The 19378-nt window shown below is 53.4% G+C and overlaps 2 protein-coding genes across 5 annotated transcripts in view; both read right to left on the minus strand.

The window, feature by feature from the left end:
- Positions 1-5774, minus strand: part of Col7a1 (collagen type VII alpha 1 chain) — a 32005-nt gene extending 26231 nt beyond the window's left edge. The window contains exons 1-16 of one of the 4 annotated variants that reach the window (XM_019206248.2): positions 5137-5774; positions 4953-5038; positions 4348-4528; positions 3575-3734; positions 3396-3489; positions 3153-3314; positions 2878-3038; positions 2672-2801; positions 2451-2567; positions 2204-2350; positions 1997-2119; positions 1776-1925; positions 1567-1698; positions 597-740; positions 380-505; positions 130-273 (exon numbers count right to left, since the gene is read on the minus strand). In XM_019206248.2, the coding sequence (XP_019061793.1) occupies positions 130-273; positions 380-505; positions 597-740; positions 1567-1698; positions 1776-1925; positions 1997-2119; positions 2204-2350; positions 2451-2567; positions 2672-2801; positions 2878-3038; positions 3153-3314; positions 3396-3489; positions 3575-3734; positions 4348-4528; positions 4953-5037 (2056 nt within the window). In that variant the 5' untranslated portion in view covers position 5038; positions 5137-5774. The remainder of the gene's footprint in view (positions 1-129; positions 274-379; positions 506-596; positions 741-1566; positions 1699-1775; positions 1926-1996; positions 2120-2203; positions 2351-2450; positions 2568-2671; positions 2802-2877; positions 3039-3152; positions 3315-3395; positions 3490-3574; positions 3735-4347; positions 4529-4952; positions 5039-5136) is intronic. The other 3 variants (XM_019206249.2, XM_010615636.2, XM_019206247.2) reach the window with 3 other exon arrangements.
- A 2926-nt stretch (positions 5775-8700) lies between these two features.
- Positions 8701-18030, minus strand: LOC104856282 (cytochrome b-c1 complex subunit 1, mitochondrial). Its single transcript, XM_010615634.3, has 13 exons — positions 17920-18030; positions 17541-17681; positions 14830-14916; positions 13736-13865; positions 13350-13548; positions 12538-12617; positions 10990-11105; positions 10622-10765; positions 10353-10513; positions 10145-10230; positions 9747-9835; positions 9324-9399; positions 8701-8879 (listed from the first exon to the last, which is right to left on the minus strand). The coding sequence occupies exons 1-13, from the start codon at positions 17986-17988 to the stop codon at positions 8815-8817; spliced, it is 1443 nt and encodes a 480-aa protein (XP_010613936.1). The 5' UTR covers positions 17989-18030; the 3' UTR covers positions 8701-8814.
- Positions 18031-19378: the final 1348 nt, after the last annotated feature.

Raw genomic sequence — 19378 nt, forward strand, 5'->3', positions numbered from 1 at the left:
AGGGGAGGCACAGGAGGCTGAAGAGGGAAGCAGCAACCCTGAGGGGGAGGTGGTGGGGATGTGAAGGGAGAAGGGCCTGAAGGAGGGACATGGAGTCTGAGAGAACAAGAGAGAGGGTCACGCACTGACCAGTGTGAGCAGCGATGACTCCACGGGGGCCTTCTTCTCTCCCTCGAAGTGCTGACACAGCCACCTGGTAGGAGGTTCCAGGCTGCAGCCCCAGGATGTCTGTGGCAGTAGAGTCTGGAGGCAATGTCTGGCTAGACTCAGGACCTAGGGTCAGACGGAAATGATGGCATGGCTCCTGCCTGTCCCCTCAGTTCCCCCATTTTCATTGCACAATTCACCTCAGCAATCCTCCCACACACCCTACACTGACCACTGCCTGTGCTCCAGCTAATCCGAAATCCACTGGCTCCAGGAACGGGGCTCCAGGTCACCCTTATTCTGGTTGCATCTGACAGCATGATCCGAAGTACTGGGACAGCAAGGGGAGCTTCTGGTTCTAATGGTTAAAGATAGATGAGAGCCAAGGATCAAGACCAGGGCAGGAGTGAGTCAAGCAGCTGTCCTCACAAGCCTACTGCAGCGCTCACCTCGGCGGACAGTGAGGATGCTGGAGCCACCCTCCCGAGGGCCCATGCGAGCAGACACCCGCACAGTATAGCTAAGTCCTGCTCGGACGTCATCCAAGTCGAAGGCCGTCTGGCTCCCAGGAAGCACCAGGGTCCGCTCAACCCCTAAGACAGAAAGTGGCATTGGCAGGCAAGGTCAGAAGAGACAGGGATGTGGCATGACGGCAGCCAGTGGTGGACAGAGATACAGGTTAAGAGGTGACCTGGGGATGCTTGCGGGGTGATGGCGGCCAGACAGATGGGATGAAGATGAAAAAGGTGAATGAGAGATGAGGATACAGGGTAAAAGGAGCCAGCTCTGAATGGGGACCCTGGATGACAAAGATCAGTGAACAGGAACATGCAGGATGACAGGAGCAGTGGACAGTAATTCAAGTCGACAAGGCACGGACAGATACTGATACATGATAAGAGAGGTCAGCGTGGAATGACACACGATGAGAAGATAGTGTCAACAATGGTCACGGCTGGGGTAACAGAAGGGCGGTGACTGTTGAGAAGGGAAGGCAAGAGCCATGGACAGAGCCAGATGTGGTGGCGCACACCTGTATTCCCAGAACTTGGGAGGCTGAGGCAGGAGGATCACTTCGAGTGGGAGGTCAACTTGGGCTGCATAGTGAGTGAAAGCCCAGCCTGAGCTACATAGCAAGACCCTGTCTTAAAAAGAAGAAGAAGTCATGGACAGAGATAAAGGCAAGGCAAAGCGTGAAGACAGAGCTAAGTAAAGCAAGCAGCTGGGAGGGGAGAGGGAGAGGCAGAGCCAGAGGGGCAGTTGTGGGTTCAGTGTCAGCTTGGGAGGTGGATATGGATAAGGGCACAGGGAGGAGGAGGCTGTAGGGACCCACTGGAAAGAGATAGGGAGAAGGGGCACTTGGACACCATGGGCTGGAACTTCAGTGTGTGGGGAGTTCTCTGGCCACCTCTCTCTCACCCAGGGTGTTGCGCACAGTGATGCGGTACTCAGTGGCACCGGGGACTGGGCTCCAGGACACTCTCACCCGATGCCCGGGCAGTTCAGTTGCTTGCAGGTCCCTCACAGGGCCCGGGGGCTGCTCTGGCCCTGCTGGATGGCACAGCATGAGAGGCAGCCTGGAACCACCTTACTTTCCCAGTGCTCAGTCCAGCCCCCAGATCCCTCACCAGTGGGAACCACTGTGGCAGGCGTGGCCACCTCGCGGCCCTCCAGCAGAGTGTAGAGTGTGAGGCGGTACTCAGTGCCTGGCTGCAGCCCATCCAGCCGGTAGTGGGTCACATCCTTGGGCAGCTCCACCTTCTGCGGTGGCTCTAGGCCTGGAAAGTGACGGCATCAGGCCAGGTGAAGCCACACCCAGGCCCTCACCCCAGCCCACCTACTTACTGACCACTCTCACTCTCACGGCGCCACTCCAGCCGGTAGCCACGGGCCTCAGGCAACAAGTTCCAGGAAAGGAGGATGGCTGTGGGGCTCAGAATGACAGGGCGCAAGGTCTGCTCAATAGAGGTGTCTGCCACGGAACAAGGGACGTGAGTGGCCTCTCCACCCTCCCTCGCCAGCCCACCCAGTCTGAAGAAAGTTCCAGTCTTCTCACCAGTGCGGGTGGTGAGGGAAGTGGCAGGCCCTACGGTATGGCCAAACATGGCGCTCACAGTCACCTCGTAGTCTGTGCCAGGCTCCAGCTCACGTAGCAACACTGACCCCTGCCCAGGGTCCAGCTCCTGCTGCTGTGTGGCACCCCCTGCAGGAGGCACAGAGGGTTCTAGGGACCTTGCAGATCCGGGACCCTACAGCCTTGTTGACAGTGTGGGGATGCCCGTCAACCCACACCTTCCACCTACCCCTGAGGGCATGCCATGTCACACGGTAGCCAGTGGCACCCAGCACACTCTGCCAGGCCACGAGGATGCTGTGAGCTGTGGTGTTCTGGATGGTCAACTCTGGCCCTGCCAGGGCAGCTGGGGGAAGGGCCCACAGGGATTAGTAGCAGAGTCTGGAATGGGCAAGGGGCATGGGGCCAGGTGGGTAGGTGGAGGGGTCAGAGGTGGGCAAAGGTACTCACTGGTCCGAGCAGTCCCACTCACGGCCTCCCCGATGCTGTTGGCGTAGAGAGCAACCACGGTCACCTGGTACTCAGTCAGCGGCCGGAGACCTCGCAGCCACAAGCTGGTCTCACCAGCTGGGACGTTCACCTGCCCAAGATCACAGGCTACCTCATCTTGTCCAGCCCGGAACCAGCCACCTACCTCTCACTCCTGGCAGCTTTACCTCCTGCCGCTCACTTGGCAGTGGCTGTCCCAGCCCTGTCAGAGGGGTGTAGTGGACCCTGTAGCCAGTCACAGGGCCACTTGCTGCTGTCCATTGTACTCTCAAGGACTGACTGCCTGGCTCAGACAGCACCAGGTCCCGGGGGCCGGACAACTCATGGGCTGCAAATGAGGAGTCAAGTGATCAGGTAGGAGGGAGGAGGGTGAGAAGCACAGGAGACAGACCCAGCACTCCCAGCCTGGGGCTGGCAGGCACAGGGTAGGGCAGGAACTCACAAGGCAGGGTTACAGGCACGCCCCCAGCAGTTGTGCATACTCTCCGGGAAATGAGGGGCAGTAGTGTCCTCAAGATGCCAAAGTCATTGATGAAGAAGGAGAAATCACTACTTGGCTGTGAAGCAACTCGATTCAACTCCTCAAAGTCAGCGTTCTTGATTCCTGAGGCCACACCCAATTAGGACTCTCCAGCTCAGGAGTCCTTTGAATGGCCCCGCCCAGGCAACTCTCACCAGGACTCACCCACAGCAAACAGCTTGACACCCTGCTCCTTCAGCCTCTGGGCAGCTGTGTCCACCAGGTCTTGGGACTTCCCGTCAGTGATCAGGATGCAGACCTGAGCCAGGGGCAGGGGCCAAGTCAGGGCTGCCTCAGACGCTTACTTTGGGGTCACCTTGGGAGCAGGATAGGAGTAGGATCACCTTGGGGATGCCGGGTCGGGACAGCTGAGGCAGGAAGACATGGTTGGACACGTGGAGGAGTGCGGCCCCTGTGCGAGTATTGCCCTTCTTGTAGGTGAGCTCTCGGATGGCACGGATTACATCACCCCCAGAGCCAAGTGCATCCAGGCCAAACTCCGTCCTGATGGGGCAAGGGTGGTACCAGGAAAAGGATAAGGACCTGTTCAACCCTGGCCCCAAGAAGGCACCTGGATGAGGCCTTTTGAGGGAACCCTCAGTTGTGTTTCCTGCCCTCACTGCTTGAAGCCCCCAAGTTCACAGATTCCCAGAGGCACATTTGTGCACCACAGTGGCTGGGCCTAGCCTGTAGGGAGCCCTTGGGGTTCACAGCCTAGGGGGACAGGATGTCTAGTGAAATAATTGCTGGTAGAAGCTGTAGGAAGGTGAATCTTGGCCAGCCAGGGAGTGCTCCTAATAAATGGAGACACAGAAGGGGTCAGGGAGCTAAAAGGAGACAGCCCAACTGGCACCGGGCATCTAGGGCTCTTGGGTGCCCCCTGGGCCTCCCATATTCCTCCAGGTCAAAACCAGAACCTCCCTGTGTTGGGCAGTGCACTCTAGGGGCATAAGTGCCCTCTGGAGTAATTCCCTACCCCTGCCTCCAGGGAGGGTTCTGGGGAGGGACTCTCTGGACTCCTTAAATCCTGTTTCTGTAAGGACTCACCCAGGAGTATCTCAACTTTGCCCTTCGTGGTGAACTCTACAGGTCCCCACATCCAAAAGGCTACACTCACCGTGGGTCATCACTGTACTGCACCGTGGCAAAGCGCACTCCCTGGGTACTGGCTGCTCCGGAGAAAGGCAGCACCAGCCCCTCCAGGAATCCCTGCACTTCTCGGAAGTTGTTACGGCCAATGGAGGAGGAGCCATCCAGTAGAAACACAATGTCAGCGGCGTAAAGGCGCGTGCAGGTCACTGGAGCCCAAGGAGAGAGATCACGATCTTTTCTGGAAGTCCACACGCCCTCCTCCCGCACCGTGGACCCCTGGGGCTGGGCATGGGGTGGAGAGCAAGCCGGGCAGCACGGCCTGGGCCTGGGAGTATTTGGAGGGAACCCCATGGGGCCCAAGGCTACTCTCCTGCAAGAGTCAGGGCATGCAGGGAGGCAGGGTTGTGCTCCGGTGTGGATCTGGGACTGAAATCAGTCTCTGGGGACCAGCTGAGGGCAGCATAAGGCAGGGACTCAGCATGCATCTGGGGGCCCATAAGGCCACACGGGGAACCCAGCCCCAGATTGTGGGGAATTCGGGGAATCTGAGGAGAGTTGGGGGGGTCATGGAGCTCTGGGTGCAGAGATGAGGGCCATACGGGAGAATGGGTGACAGGACGCTGAGCGCACCTCTCTCCCCAGGTTGGGCCCGCAGTCGGGGCACCCCCACCAGGATCCCAGCGCAGAGTGCGGCCACCAGGAGCCACGACCTCATCCTGAGTGACAGAAACGTTCAGCCAGGATCCCCGCCTCTGCCCCCGTGGCTTTGGCAGGTTGGAGCCCAGCACTCCCCCACCCCAAGTCTTGGCCTTGCCTGCGCGCCCCTCAGTCGGCTCCTGCTGCCCTCGCCGCCGCCGCTGCAGTCCCGCCCAGCACTGCTCCAGAAAAAGTCCCCATCCCCGGGGAGGGGGCGGGGCCGCAGGCGGGGACCCAAGCGCCCGCCCTCACCCACCTCCCCAGAGGTTGCCGCCCCCACTCCTTCCCCAGACTATCTGAAGCCCCTCTTGGGGCGTCTGGAAACCCCGAGGCTCTGAAAAGGAGATGCGGAGAGAGAGCTTCCCAACCAACCCATGTCGGGTCACAGCTTAACCGGAGAAATGACTGCTGAAGGCTGAAGTGTGGACAGGTTCCCTCAGACCAAAGGGGTAGCTAGCTGTGCCAAGGTAGGGGGAGGCTGCAGCTGGAGAATGAGTCACCCCCACCTAGTGGGGGTGCCCAGACAAGCCTGGAGGCCATGAGTCCCGACTCACGCCACCCTTGTGAATCAGCCATCCCTGTCTGGTGGGCCTCCTAGGAGGGCCCCACCCCAACTTCCTTGACAGCAGAGTAGCCCCCAGCAAATCAGGGGTTCTGGACCTATTTTAGGGACACCAAGGCTCTAACGGACTGGATCTAAGTAATGCACCCCTCTCTGAGGAGGGAGCAGCCAGGAGGAGGAAAGAACCTGTCATGCTTATGCATATGTGTCCATCCCAATGCCCCGCTCCCCTCCCCCCACCATGCCTCAAACCAGTCCCAGGCAGATGCCAACCAGCTGTGTTTGGGGGGGGCTGTCCTGATGTGGAGGTTAAGACCACCCACAGTGATAACTCATCTCTCAGCAATCCACCTCCTCCTGCCTATGCCCCCTCCCCAGGCCAGGATCCCTACCTACATATCCTCATTTTGCTTGGAGTCCCCTCCTACAAGTCACCTCTTCTTGTAAACCCCTTCTATCCCACCACCGTCAGGCCCAGAGGTCACCCTTGGCCCTATCTCCTCTTACTGCCTCAGGTACCTGTAGCTCCCCCCTTTGTAACTGCCTCACTCTACTCCCCTCATCAGCCAGACTTCCTGCCCCTCTCCTCTGAGTGGCCAGGTTTCCATCCTAGCCCCCAGTCCAGGGCCACTGTCTTGAGGGAGTTTCTGTATATGCATATCTCTTTATTAGGTGGGAGATGCCATGGCAGAGACGCAACTCTAGAAAAGCAGGCCCCCATTTGGGTCCTGCCCCTTTGTTTTCCTGCCAGTCCTGGGTATTTCTGGGCAGCAAGGAAGCAACTCTGCACTCACTGCTACTAGGCCCTTACCCATTTGCCTTACAGCTTCCCTCCCCTGGGACCCAGGGGCTGAGCGGGGGAGATGGGATGCGGACAGAACTTCAGTTATATTTGTCTCTCTGGACTCCTCCGGGCCTGGACACGCTGGTGTGGCCAGACCTGGGGGCAGTGAGGAAACCCAATACTGCCAACTTTCCTATTACCCAGGAGGGCTGCCTAGAGCTACCCTTTCTCCTTGACTTCCCCAACCTACTAACTGCTAGGACACAGGGCTGTGACCTCATGGGGTCTAGAACCTTTTACCAAGGGCAAGATCTCTTCAGCTGTGTCCCAAGATCTCCATCCCTGGAAAATGTACTGAAGACTGAGGCAGTGGAGGCCATCAGAAGCAGTCTCCACCCTTAGAGCCATCACCTCCTCTCCTCCTACACAGCAAGGTTGGGGGAAAGCAGCATGTGTGCAAATAGCACATATAGTATGGACATACATGCAGGGTAGGCCAGCCTGAGACAAGGTCCAGCTATGGGTGGGTGTTTGGGCAAAGCTCAGCAGAACCAAGGAGCCCTCAGAAAGGAGGGGCTACTGTGAGGGGGTCAAAGGATGCTAATAGTTGGGAAGGTAAAGCAAGGTTAGGGATGAATGCATGTCCAAAGGTTGCATAGCCCTGGGACCATGACTACCCGCAGCTCCTCCCATCAGGGCAGAGGAGCTCCGAAGACAGACCTTCTCCCTCTTATGCTTCTCTGGACATTCCCTTCCCTGTATCAGTCACCAGCTCTGCCAGGTGACTCCCTCAGCCCTCACATCCCAGGGTCCTGTGCACCTTCAAATTCCTCATCAGAACCACAGCTAAAGCTGGGCAGCCATGCCCTCCAACCACTCCTCCAGGGTCTGCCGGGATGCTATCCTGCTTGTACCTCTGTAGCCCATTAGGAAAGGCTGGACCACAGGCCGACTCACCAGGACTACCACAGAAATCCGGCCCCAGAGCCCCAGTGCCAATAAACCTCAGCCTGAGCAAGCCCCTTTCCTTCACAGTAACTCTGGTGGACCTCCCCAACATGACTCCAGGGCAAAGAGTAAATGCCCTAGTTCCCAGGCGAGAACAGACCACTCAGGAGCTCCAATTCTCTTGTGCATCCAGCACACCTATGCCCTTGGAGTCAGGCACTGGCCTAGAAGAGAAATCCAGCCCTATTCTCCAGGACTTGGAACTGAGAACGACATGCCAGGCACTTGTTCCCCATGCCTGGACGCCTCATCTCTGCAAGCAGCCAGGGCTACCCTGCCAGGATCCCACACTATCCAACAGCTTTTCTATAGCTGGTCACATGGCAGGAAATGATCCAGAGTGCTCAGTCCTGGGCTTCTGGTGATGGGACAAATGTCTCCTAACTGACAACCTGTGGCAGGAAGTAGGTGAGGGAAAGGCACCTCAAGAGTAACTCCAGGCTTGTCTGGGCTTTTAGCCTAGGATGCTGGGGTTTCTGAAAACCCCTTTCTCAATGATCTTGTCCCCAGGCCCTACTCATGATTGCCAGCCAGCAACTTCCTCAAAGGATTGGGCTCTTCCTTCCATTTCTCCCTTGGACAGCCCAGGAACCTGTGTAAGGGAATGAGGCAGTGCAGAAAGAAGGGCCTACTTGACAACTCACCTTGAGGACTAGGGCCCAAAGGGGAAGTAGGACAAGGCAGCTGAGGTTTTCATTGCCTTAAGATGATAACGGGAGGGGATCATGGGTCCAACAGCTCAGGACTTGCCTGGGACAGACCTAGTAGAGGGAGGGGGCTCAGGTTCCACTGAGCTCAGGGCTATTCTTAGAACCTGAGTCAGTGGCAAAAAGAGGCGAAGGATTCTTGTCCTGCCTGTCCAGGCAACAGAAACCAAAGAAGAGTGCCTCAGGCTAATGTCTCCCAGGATCTAGAGTAAACACAGGAAAGAGGCTTCCTCAGGGATAGCCCCTGGCCCCTCTGGTGGTGCATCAGAGGAGACCACCACACTAGGGTGACTGTGAGGGCTTTCCATTTGAGTCCTGCTTCCGGGATGGACCCTTGCCAGGATTCAAGGGGGGGCTGCAGTTCCCATGGCCACCCACACCCGACTCTTGAGACAGGATGGCTAAGGAACATCCCGTGGCTGAGTGGAAACATCTGGGCTCAGTTCCCTGCAAAGCATCAAAGGCCTCTATGCCACAGCCCCCACTCTTGCCCCTGGCTGAGGACACATCAGCCTGAGGGAAAGCAGAAGGTTGCAGTGGATGTAAAAATGGAGGGAAAGGCTTATTCCCCATCTCCTGCCCAACAGACTTCATGCCAATGCTCAAAGGAGAACACACTTCTCAACAGGATACTTTATTGGTGGTACTCTGCTGTAGTTGGAAGAGCCGGAGTGGTATGTCTGTGTCAGGGGCCAGGAGCCCCGCCCCACCCTCTTGCCTGAAAAGGCTTTCTGCCTAAAATCGCAGCCAGAACATGCCGCTACGGATCCGGTTGTAGTCTGTGAGCTGCTCGATGGGGCCTGTGGGGATACAGGGTGAGGCGTCAGGGTGCGGTGCCTGGCCTGTGCAGGGACACCTGGCCCTGTGCCGCACCCAGCTCAGAGCTGCTGCCCAGAGCAGCACAAGACAGGCTTTGAGTAAAAGGAGGAAAGAGAACATTCCCTCGGGGGTGCAGAGCCTGTCTCGTCATGCTCTGGCCCTTGGGAGTCCCACCCCATGCCCAGGGTACCCGTTACCTGGAGAGTGGGGATATTGATGGAGGCACCTTGGCAGGGAGGGAGTCAGGGAGCTGCTGGGGCAGGTTTTGTGAGCAAGAACTCCCTGGCAGCCAGGCTACTGGAGGAGCCTCATGGGGCCCTCAACTTGCTTCTCTCAGTGTAGGCTGGGGGTTGGGGAGCAGAGACGGAAGGGAAGGCCAAAACAATGGCTAAGGAAAAAGACAAAGAACAGACCTAGGCACTCACCAAATCCAGCCACTGCGGGACACTGGTCATAGAAGTATTTGGAGCAGACGTCACGCACGACACGGGCATCCACCTCCTTCAGGGAGAAGCAGAAGGCACATGACTCACAGACCCTGGCACCACCTTGGCCAGCTAACCTTCTGTAGTGACCAAGATCATACACATGTTCTACAGAGCTGTTCTATGATGCTATCCCCCCAGTTTAAACGAGGGAAGGCAGTGGGGATCTCCACAGCCTCTCTATGCCCACATAAGGGATACTGCCATCTTGCCCTGACTCCACTACTCCTGCAAATGACAGCTGCCTAGGACAACAGATGGCTACAGGAGCAGTCTCTGTTTGTCAGACCCCAGCCCCCCTCCCCGCAGCGGCAGGCCTCTGCCATGCCAATGCCCCAGAATCTCTTCTGGGAACTGAATTACCGCAATCCGGCTCTCCCACTCGGCCAGGGGGATGCGGCGGCCATAGGTCAGGAGGCTTCGTCCAATGTCCTCACACACAGGAGTGGTGCCTTCAAAAGTGGCGGAAGGCTTAGAGGTCTGCACAATCCAATCCTGGACCCACAGACACAACCCCTGGTTGACCAGGACCTGCAGGACCTTGCTCTGACCCCAGACCATAACCCTCACCCCGACAGCCTGTTACTGTAGCAATGGGCTGCTGACCTGGGCCAGCCCACCCACACCTGAAGTTCTGAATCCCCAGGGGGCTATGGCTTGACCTTCAATGTGTGCCTTTCCAACCTTGGCTAGGAATGGTGACCACACTGGGGCTGTCTGGGTGTCACTGCCAGGACACATTACAAGGCTGCAGGACTCACCATCCAGATGAGATACCAGGGCATTTCTGAGGATGTTTTTGCCCCGAGTCACTTCACTCTCCGTGGCACTGGTGCACAGGCGCATCCTAAAGCAGGGTATGGAAGGTGCAGTGGTGTTCATTCTAAGAGACAGTGTGTTGTATTTTAGCTTCCCACTACCCTGTTGTAAGGCCCCCAGCCCACTCAGTAGTACCAGGCTTGTACTCACCACTGGCCTTGCAGGAAGAATATCATGTCATCAATGCTCATGGGGTCACAGACAAAGTGTGCCCCCAGCAACCCCGTCTCTGTATAGCAGATGTTGAAGGTCTGAAAACTCTGGCACACCTTCTTGGCCGCTGCTACTGAAGCCAGGGGGCTGGACAGGTGCTGCCAGGCCAAGGACAATCAGCATCTTGCTTCCAAAGCTTAGGAGCACATAGTCCACCTACATTCTCTCTCCTGAAGGCAAGTCCCACGCCAACCCCTGGCACTTACCACACCACCACCGTAAGTGCAGTCATAGTGGCCAATGATGGCATTGGCCACCTGGAGAGCTACATTGTCTGGGTTGGACCAGCCAGGTCCTTCTACTGCAATGGCCACATGGGCCAAAGGCAGGGCATCATCACGGTGTCGGATCTGTAACGATGCATGTCAAGGTTGGGGACAGCCAGACTATCTGGGTAAACACAGGGTGGTTGATGTGGACAGAGCATGCATACACACATGGTTGTTAGCACATGTGCTTGGTGTTTGGGAGGCAGAAACCACAGGATCCCTCCCCAATCTCTGGAACCACAAGAATAACCGTGCATGTGAGGGTCCTCAGCTGACAGTTCCAGCCCCACCCACCAGCAGCACACCTCACTCCCAGTGAAGCGGCATGGAGTTAGAGCAGGCACGGTGTCTTCTGGGTATGTTGCAGAGACGCTGCTGAAGTGCTTCTGGGCAAGGTCTAGCAGCTGCCTGTGCTCCACCCCTGCAGAAACAGTAGTGTTACTGGTCAGCCAGGACCATGGCACAAGGCAGGGGCAGGGATCGTGGACAGGCACCAGAGCCCCATGTTCTATCTACCTCAGCCTCAGCAGGAGACAACAGAAGAGAGACATGACATTGGGACAGGATGAGGGAAGGTCATTCATGGAGACCACACCTCATAGCAGGACAGGCACCTCAGGGTCAAATAGCTCCCTTAGCATCAGGCACAGTAAAAAAGCAACACCAAATGCTGATTCTCAGCCTAGAAGCAGCTTTCACCTGCATCAAGGACTATACTGGTGCTCTCTGGGCACAAGGCCTCTTGGTTGCTGCCCTGCCCTCAAACCCTACCACAAGCAGACCTCGGTACTGGCCTTGCAGGGGCAGCAGGTGAAAGAAAAAAGAGGTGTTACTGCAGGACTACCATGAGCTCTGGGGTCCGAGAGGTAGGAACATTTACAATAACATGGCAAACTCCTGCCCTCAGGACCTCCTTCCCTTACTCCACAAGAGGCCTATGCAGCCCACTGTCTGGAACAGCAAGTGTTGTGGCAGTGAACATCCTGCCCCAACCCTGCTAGGAGGTAACAAAGTCTGAGGTATCAGTAACTTGCACTACTTTTGGTCCCCAGGTTCCCTGGCACTAAAATCCCATCATGTTCTATCAGTTTTTTGTTTTGCTGTTATTTGTTTTTCATTTTTTACCATGTAGCTCCCAAGTCCATAAGCAGGAAGGAAGCATCTTTGAGCCTACTCCCTTATCAGGTTTTTTCAACCTAGAAAACCATCCTGAGTGTACTACTTCTCTTCCCACCAGGTACTCGTCACAGTCCCTCACGAGTTGGCCTGCCTCTATTCTGCCCCCACCTGGCAGTAAGCCTTAAGCAGGCCTCTGGCCTTGACAGTGACCTTCCCCGCTGCCAGGGCCCCCACTCCCCATGGAACTAATCCCTACCATCCCCTGCAATCTGTTCAGGTACAAATGACATGCTTCAACCCCTACCCCAGCTCTGAGTTCCCCCGCAAAAGCTCCTGTCACTGTGCACCTTCCTTCCAACATGCGTCCATCATCACACAGCCAATGCCTGGTTCTCCCAATGGCATGGCCACAAGGAACAAGCCCAAGGGTTATGCGCCCCACCAGACTACATCCTAGGATCAAGTAGATAGGAGGTACTAAGAGAGTCCTGAGCCCTGCTGGGTGGGGAGGGGTGGGGTCAGCAGCCCAAGAGGCAGTGCCCATGTGGCCAATCCCAATGGTGACAAGAGGGCAGTAGCCAACCCCATCTAGAGGCAGAGGAGAGAGGTCACTCCCCTAAAGGACAATCAGAGCAGGATCCCCTGGAGTGGAAGGCCTCCTATGGTTAAAGCTGAGCTCAGATAACCCAAGCTGGAGCCCACTTGCCCAGGGCTTCAGTAAGTCCCTTACTCACCCCCAGCTGCTGCCAGCACCATGCGTGGGGCTTTGTAATGCCTGCTGAGGTATTCCGTCAAGTCTGCACGAGACAGCTTCCTGCAAGACATGTGGCCAATGGGTCAGATCCTTTTCCAATCCACAGCAAGCTGGTTCACATAGAATGGAGCTGAAAGCTGGATATGGTGGTGCATGCCTGTAATCCCAGTACTTGGGAAGCTGAGGCAGGAGGACTGCTGCAAATCTGAGGACAGCCTGGGCTACATAATGAGACCCTTTCTCAAAAAAATAAATAAAATACCATAACATAAAATATAATAAAAGGAGCTGGGAAGTAGCATGGATTTTCTCAAGAGTAACTCTGGAACTCTCGATCCTCTTTCCCATCTCTGCCATGCACACCTTCCAGGACCCAGAGGCCTGACCTCATCTGGCTTCTCTCTGAGGAGGGCAGGAGCCACAGTGGGACTCTCTTCTTAAAGAGAGGTGCCAGTACATTCACAGCTCAATCACCCAGGCAACAAGAAGCCACATGGATGAGTTTAATCCTGGGGGGGGGCACACCACACAGAAGGGATACCCTTGCTCAGACCATCAAGACATGGGTGGAAACATACCCTAAAACAAAGCCCAAGATCCAAGTGAAGACCACATGGCCACTAAAAAAATAAATAAAAAAAGGAAGGCTCATGGGGACATATGGCAATATAGTGTCTGTGTCCAACTGTGCACATTAGAAAAACAGCACAAGCAGCCAGCCAACTAAACATGTGCCCTAGAAGAGGTCTCATCAGAGTGCCCATGCGCCACCACCAGCTCAGCCAGTCTCACCTGACATTCTGACTGGGCCCCTCCACAGTCTGGGCAAGAGGTGTACCCTGGAATGCCGTGGCATGCAGGTAGTCAAAGACCACATCCCGCATAGAGGCATCATTTTCCTGCATCTCCTGCAGGATCACATCTCGTTCCTTTTCAATCTGTGAGTCTTCCAGGCTGCAGTTCTGCACAATGTCAGCCAGAAGTTCCACAACTAGAAATAGGAAAATATGTTTAGGTGCCCAGTAGGGACCAACAACAGCACATCACCCCTAGCATTTTCTGCTGCAACACCACAACCCATTAATAGTCTGATTCTGCAGCTGGCCTGGGGCTCCTGGGAGTCTCTCCCTACTCCCCTAAAGTCCAATTCTGTTCCCACCCTGTCCTCCAGGTATTACCTTTTGGCAGGTCTTTGGACAGTGCCTTGATATAGTAGGCTGTGTGTTCCCGAGTGCTGTAGGCATTAAGATGTGCCCCCATGTTCTCTACCTCCTTCTCAAGGCTATTGCCAGGCCGATTCCTTGTTCCCTAGAACCAGGCATCAAGACGGCCAATCAGTAGCCACACAGAAGCCCATGAGTCTTGTCCTTATCCTTACAAGCTGAATCCCTATTCCCAGTGGCCCGCAAGTACATCCCTCAGCAACAACTGTGAGGATACAGGGCCCAGAGTCCACACTCCCTGAACACTAAGGGCCCGTACCCTGTGTTCAAGTGATGTGACTTATTTCCCAGCTCTGCCAGAATCACATTCCTTATCTGTTTGCAGTCACCTCTGTAGGACTCACCCCAATTCTATGTGTGTGCAGGGGCAGTGGTGCTATCCTGTGTACCAGCTCATGGCATCTACTTGTACACACACACACACGCACACCCTGCACTTGCATCTGCAATAACGAAGCTGCCTAAGTTGCCTATTCTGGTTTCACAAGTCTGCCTATCCCATACCTTCCTGTCCATTTTGTTTGTACATTTATAAAACACATGGGCCAAGGCCAGGGATTTAGCTCAGTGGCACCATGTGGCACCGTGCCTGCCTGGCAAGTACAAGGTCCTGAATTCCCAGTACCAAAAAATAAAATAAAATAAAGCACATGGGCCTCTGCAATTAAGGGTGTACAGATATCCCACCCAAGCAGGGCATTTCACAAGAAAATTGCACTTCCATGCTGCTAGTCACAATGCAAGTGCGTGTATATGTTAAGTTCTATGAGCCCACAGGAGGCATCCACACGACAGGGGTCCAGCTTCCCTAGTGACAAGTGGGGCTCCTGTGGCCCCTTGGGTTTTCTTGGCTTTGGGGACTTCATGTAGAGGTTTATCAGGTAAGTGCTCACCCAGAAGAGGCTAAGCCCACACAGCTCCTTCTGGAAAGGTCAGCCAGAGGTCACTCCTCAACTGAAGTTCATAACCAGGAGGCTCATTTTTCTGACCTTCCTTCTCAAAACAGGGAGCCCTAAACCCATGGGAGACACAGACTTCATGAGCCTCACCTTGAAAGCCAAATGCTCCATGAAGTAGCCTGCCCCATTGTTCTTCTCAGTCTCATAACGGCTACCAGCATCAATCCACACTCCCACCTGGACCAGAAGCCACCAACAAAAGAAACAAATAAATCATGCTAGCCTGTATCACAACCCACCCAAGGAACTCAGCATGAGCCCCACCCAGGGGCTAAGACCCCTATGCTGGGAAGCCCAGCAAAGTCATGGCATGGGGCCAACTAGAGGACAGTCATCCTGAACCCCCCTCTCCTTTCTGCCCTATTTCTTCAGTCATCAAGGCCACCAGAGGCACTGCTGTGCCTGCTTACTTGGTCCCACTGCCATCACGATTTTCATGTGTGTGTGTTGCTAAGGATTGTACCCAGGACCTCACACATACTAGGCAAGTATTCTATGACTTGAATTACATCCTCAGTCCTTTTAAAAATTTTATTTTCAGACAGGGTCTCTTTAGGTTGTCTCTCAAGTAATTGGAATTACAGGTGTGCACTACCTTACCTGACTACAATGAAAATCTTAAATTTAGACTCTTTTCATTTTTTCTATTTTTTCTGGAAACAAAACCTATCAGTTGCAAACAATTTATTTTCTTCATCATAAAAAGAAGATCCGACCGCTGCTCTCATCTTTTAGGAATTAGGATTTTATCCTTTAAGGAAGATTATTAGTTTAAGCACTGTATGTTTCATAATATTAAGGAAGTAACCTTCCAGTAACTTTTTTGTTGTTGAGATGGGAGTTTTACCATGCTGTTCAGGCCTGTCTCAAACTCCTGGGCTCAAGCATCCCTCCAGTCTCAATCTCCTAAGAAGCTGGGACTTCATTATTATTTCATTCAGCAGTGCTGGGGACCAAATCCAGAGCCATGCCCATTTCATACAAGTGTCCTATCATTGAGCTGCACGAATAGCCATGAAAAAGCTTTTAATCAGACATGAGCACTGAACACTACCAAGTGTCTCCTTGGCACCTGAATCTCCTGGTGTGCTATGAAAAAGACCACTTACCCAAGTGGTCACAATGGTCTCATCTTTTAGTTTAAATTTGTTCACAACTGATTTCAATTTTTCACATCTACTTTCCTAAGAGATGCTGATGTACATAGCGCATGTTGATTACGCCTGCAATCCCAGCTCTTGGGAGGCTGAGGTAGGAGTGTGAAGCCAGCCTGGTCTACATAGTGAGTTCAAGACCAGTCTGAACCACAGTGAGACCCTGCCTAAAAATAAATAAATAAATAAATAAATATCTTATTAGATGAATGTGTATTTCAAATTTAACATCTTAGGAAACAATCCATTTTATAATCCACAGTATCATTTGATTATAACTGGCAGCATTCTTTCTCTGGCATGGGAACACAGTGGTTCACCTTATAATCTCTAGCTTCTCGGATTCCACAAAATATCACATGATCCACTAAGCTTGTCTTAGCAGGCTTTTGGTCAGTTTATAGAGGTGTCTTCTTTTGGTTTATTTTCAGGTGACCCTACTGCCTCTGGCTTTTCAGTGCTGAAGACTACAGGTGTATGCCACCACACCCAGCTTACATTAACAAGGAAGTTGTTCACAACCTTCTTTTGCATCCAGTAACAATTTACATCATAGATCATTAATTGTTCTTGGAAAATTGAAAGAATTTGTGAATAGCCAGGTTCGGTGGCTCACACTTGTAATCCCAGCAATGGAGAGACAGAGGCAGGAGTTGTGAGTGTAAGGCCAGTCTGGGCTACACAGTGAGTTCAAGACCAACCTGAGCTACATACTGAGATCCTGTCTCAAAACAAAACAAAATTTCCAATAAAAATATCTGACCATGGAACTGCTGTATGTGTGTTGGTGGGAAGATTATTTCTTGGGAATATTCTCACATATTCATTGACCTTGTCAAGATTTCTATTCTTGAGTCAACTTTGATGATTTCTATTTTTTGGAAAATCACTCATTTCCTATAATCTTCACATGCATTTCTCTCTCTCTCTCTTTGTTCCAGGGCTGGGAATCAAACCCAGGGAATGTTAATCAAGTGCTCTACCACTGAGCTACATCCTCAATCTCTTGAATGCTTTTTTCTTGGTACTCTGCACCGAGCTACATCCTCACCCTCAACCCCAAGTTTTTGAGATATGGTGTAGCTAAGTGGTTAAATTGTCCAGGCTGGGCTTGAGCTTGGTATCCTCTTGTCTCAGGCTCCCAGAATGCTGGGATTACAGGTGTCCTCCACTGCATCTGACTTGTTTAATTCATTTCTTGAAGACCATTTAGCTATGAAGATGACAGATTTGGACCGCTCTAAGTTACCTTAAAAAAAAAAAAAATCTCTGGGGCCGGGGATTTAGCTCAGCGGTTCAGTGGTCTGCCTTGAAAGCGCAAGGACCCGAGTTCGAACCCCGACACCAAAAAAAAAAAAAAAACAAACTCTGAATGCCATTTTCTCCCCCCCCACACACACACATTTTAAGACAGAAACACGATCACGTCTCTCACACAGGCTGAACGGAAAGCGGGGAAAGGCACTTGGCAGGCAGCAGGTGATGAATGAAGGCGGGCTCTATCTAGAACTGTGCCCCGTGCAGTTAAGACAGGACTGCGGTCGTAAAGGGGACATCCAGCGAACTCAGTGGGCAGAGGACTCAACTCAAGATCACACCCGCCCGAGGGAGACGAAGCTAAGCCTGCGCCCCCGGGGCCCCACTCACGGTGCAGGTGGGCTGGGCCGAGTGCTCCGAGGCGACGCGCAGCCCGTTGTCCAGCACGCTGACCTGCGTCTCCGGCGCGGCCTGCAGAGCCTGTGCGAAGGTCGCGGCGCCCCGCAAAGCAGGTGCCCTCAGCAGGGCAGGCTACGGGAAGGGGCGGCATCGTGAGGATGGGGCTTCGAATCGCCCCTAGACCTAAACCGAACCGGGTCCCCAACGTCACCCAGCTGGCAGCGGAGCACACATCTTGCCCTCAGCCGTGACCTTCCCACAGCCGGACTCCGCGACCCCGCCACCTCATCCCGCCACCGCTAACAGTCCGATCCCTTCCGTATCCCGAACCCCAGAGACCCGCAGCCCAGCATCCTCGGCGCCACCTTACCGAGCGGCCCGTGCGAAGCAGTACTTGGGCTCCAACTCCGGCCGCCCGGCAAACTGCGGACGCCGCCATCTTCTAGCTTCCGTCAGCTCAAAGCTGCGCTGCGCTGCGCCTGCGTAGAGTGGATGCGGGGCTCCGTAGGCTCAGGCGCAACACGAAAGACTGGATGGCCGGTCGCCCCCTGGCGGAGAGGAGGTTAATCACGGGGCTGGCCCCCTGGGATTTTTGTTTGCAGCGGAACCCTTTTTTGTTTTTTATTTTTTATTTTGCGACAGAGTCTCGCTAAATTGCTAAATTTCCCACTATGTTGAATTGAACTTGGATCCTCCTTACCTCAGCCTCCCATAGCGCTGGGATTACAGGATTATGGTGTGACACCATACATCAGTCAACCGGCCTGTCCATCAGCCCTGCACCCATCCAGTCCATTTTCTCCCTCTGTGCAAGATGTTTGTTTTTTTTCCAGCTGAAAGACAATTTATTTTATTTTATTAAAACTTTTGTTGGTTTTCTGAGACGGGGTCTTGCTGTGTAGTTCAGACTGGCTTTGAACTCACTATGTAGGCCAAGCTGGCCTCGAACTCCTGCTTCAGCCTCCCAAGTGTGGGATTACAGGCCCAGCATGCCCAATGACAATTAATTAATTTTAAAAAAACCCTAAAGAGTGAAAACAAAGTCACCAGTAAGTGAAAGGCAGAGATGTAATTTCCACTCTTTTTAAAAATAAATTTTATCCTATTCCCCCCAAGCCCTTCCCCTCCATATGTACAAAAGATTTGTTTCCATTTTTTCCTCCTATTTTCACTTTTTTTCTTGTCCCTTCCTTCCTTTCTCCCTCCCTCCTCCCTTGTTCCCCTTCCATTTGAACACTTGCTTCCCTTTTCTCAACATCCATTATACATTTCAGTCCTTATTTCTTTCCACTTTTGGTTTCTCACATCAGAGAAACAATGCAGTATTTAAACATGTGTGTCCAAGTTATTTCACCTCAGAGTGTGGTCTCAAGATCCATATTCTAAACTGGAATATTTTTATGTTCACTTATACTGAAAATCTTCATGGATGAGATAATGTAACTAGCTTTCATCTTTGCAATGTTTTTCATATGCCCTGGTAAAAATTATACATTCAGGCATCCCTCTCTTATTTTTGAGACTGAATCTCACTATGTAGCCTAGGCTAGCCTTGAACTTGTGGCAATCTGCCTGCCTCAGCCTCCCCAGTACTGGGATTACAGGTGTGCACCACCACACCTGGTGGCATCCCTCTCTTAAATGAATTTTAAATAAGCTAAAATGCTACTCTATACATAATTACCTCTTTTGGGGTATAAACAATTCCCTAACAAAAAAACAAAAAAAACAACTGGGCCGGGGATTTAGCTCAGTGGTTCGGTGGCCTGCCTTGCAAGCGCAAGGACCCAAGTTCAATCCCTGATACCAAAAAAAAACAAAACACAAAA

The sequence above is a fragment of the Fukomys damarensis genome, unplaced genomic scaffold (genome assembly GCF_012274545.1).
Source record: "Fukomys damarensis isolate Sample0158 unplaced genomic scaffold, DMR_v1.0_HiC HiC_scaffold_37, whole genome shotgun sequence".
NCBI lineage: Eukaryota > Metazoa > Chordata > Mammalia > Rodentia > Bathyergidae > Fukomys > Fukomys damarensis.

Excerpts from the sequence above, each read along its gene's own strand:
- LOC104856282 (XM_010615634.3), bottom strand. The coding sequence starts at position 17,988 with ATGGCGGCGTCCGCAGTTTGCCGGGCGGCCGGAGTTGGAGCCCAAGTA. Across the intron at positions 10,231-10,352 it reads TTCTTCCTGCAAGGCCAGTG|GATGCGCCTGTGCACCAGTG; the intron begins GTGAGTACAAGC and ends ACCCTGCTTTAG. Across the intron at positions 9,836-10,144 it reads CCTGGTATCTCATCTGGATG|GCACCACTCCTGTGTGTGAG; the intron begins GTGAGTCCTGCA and ends CCACTTTTGAAG.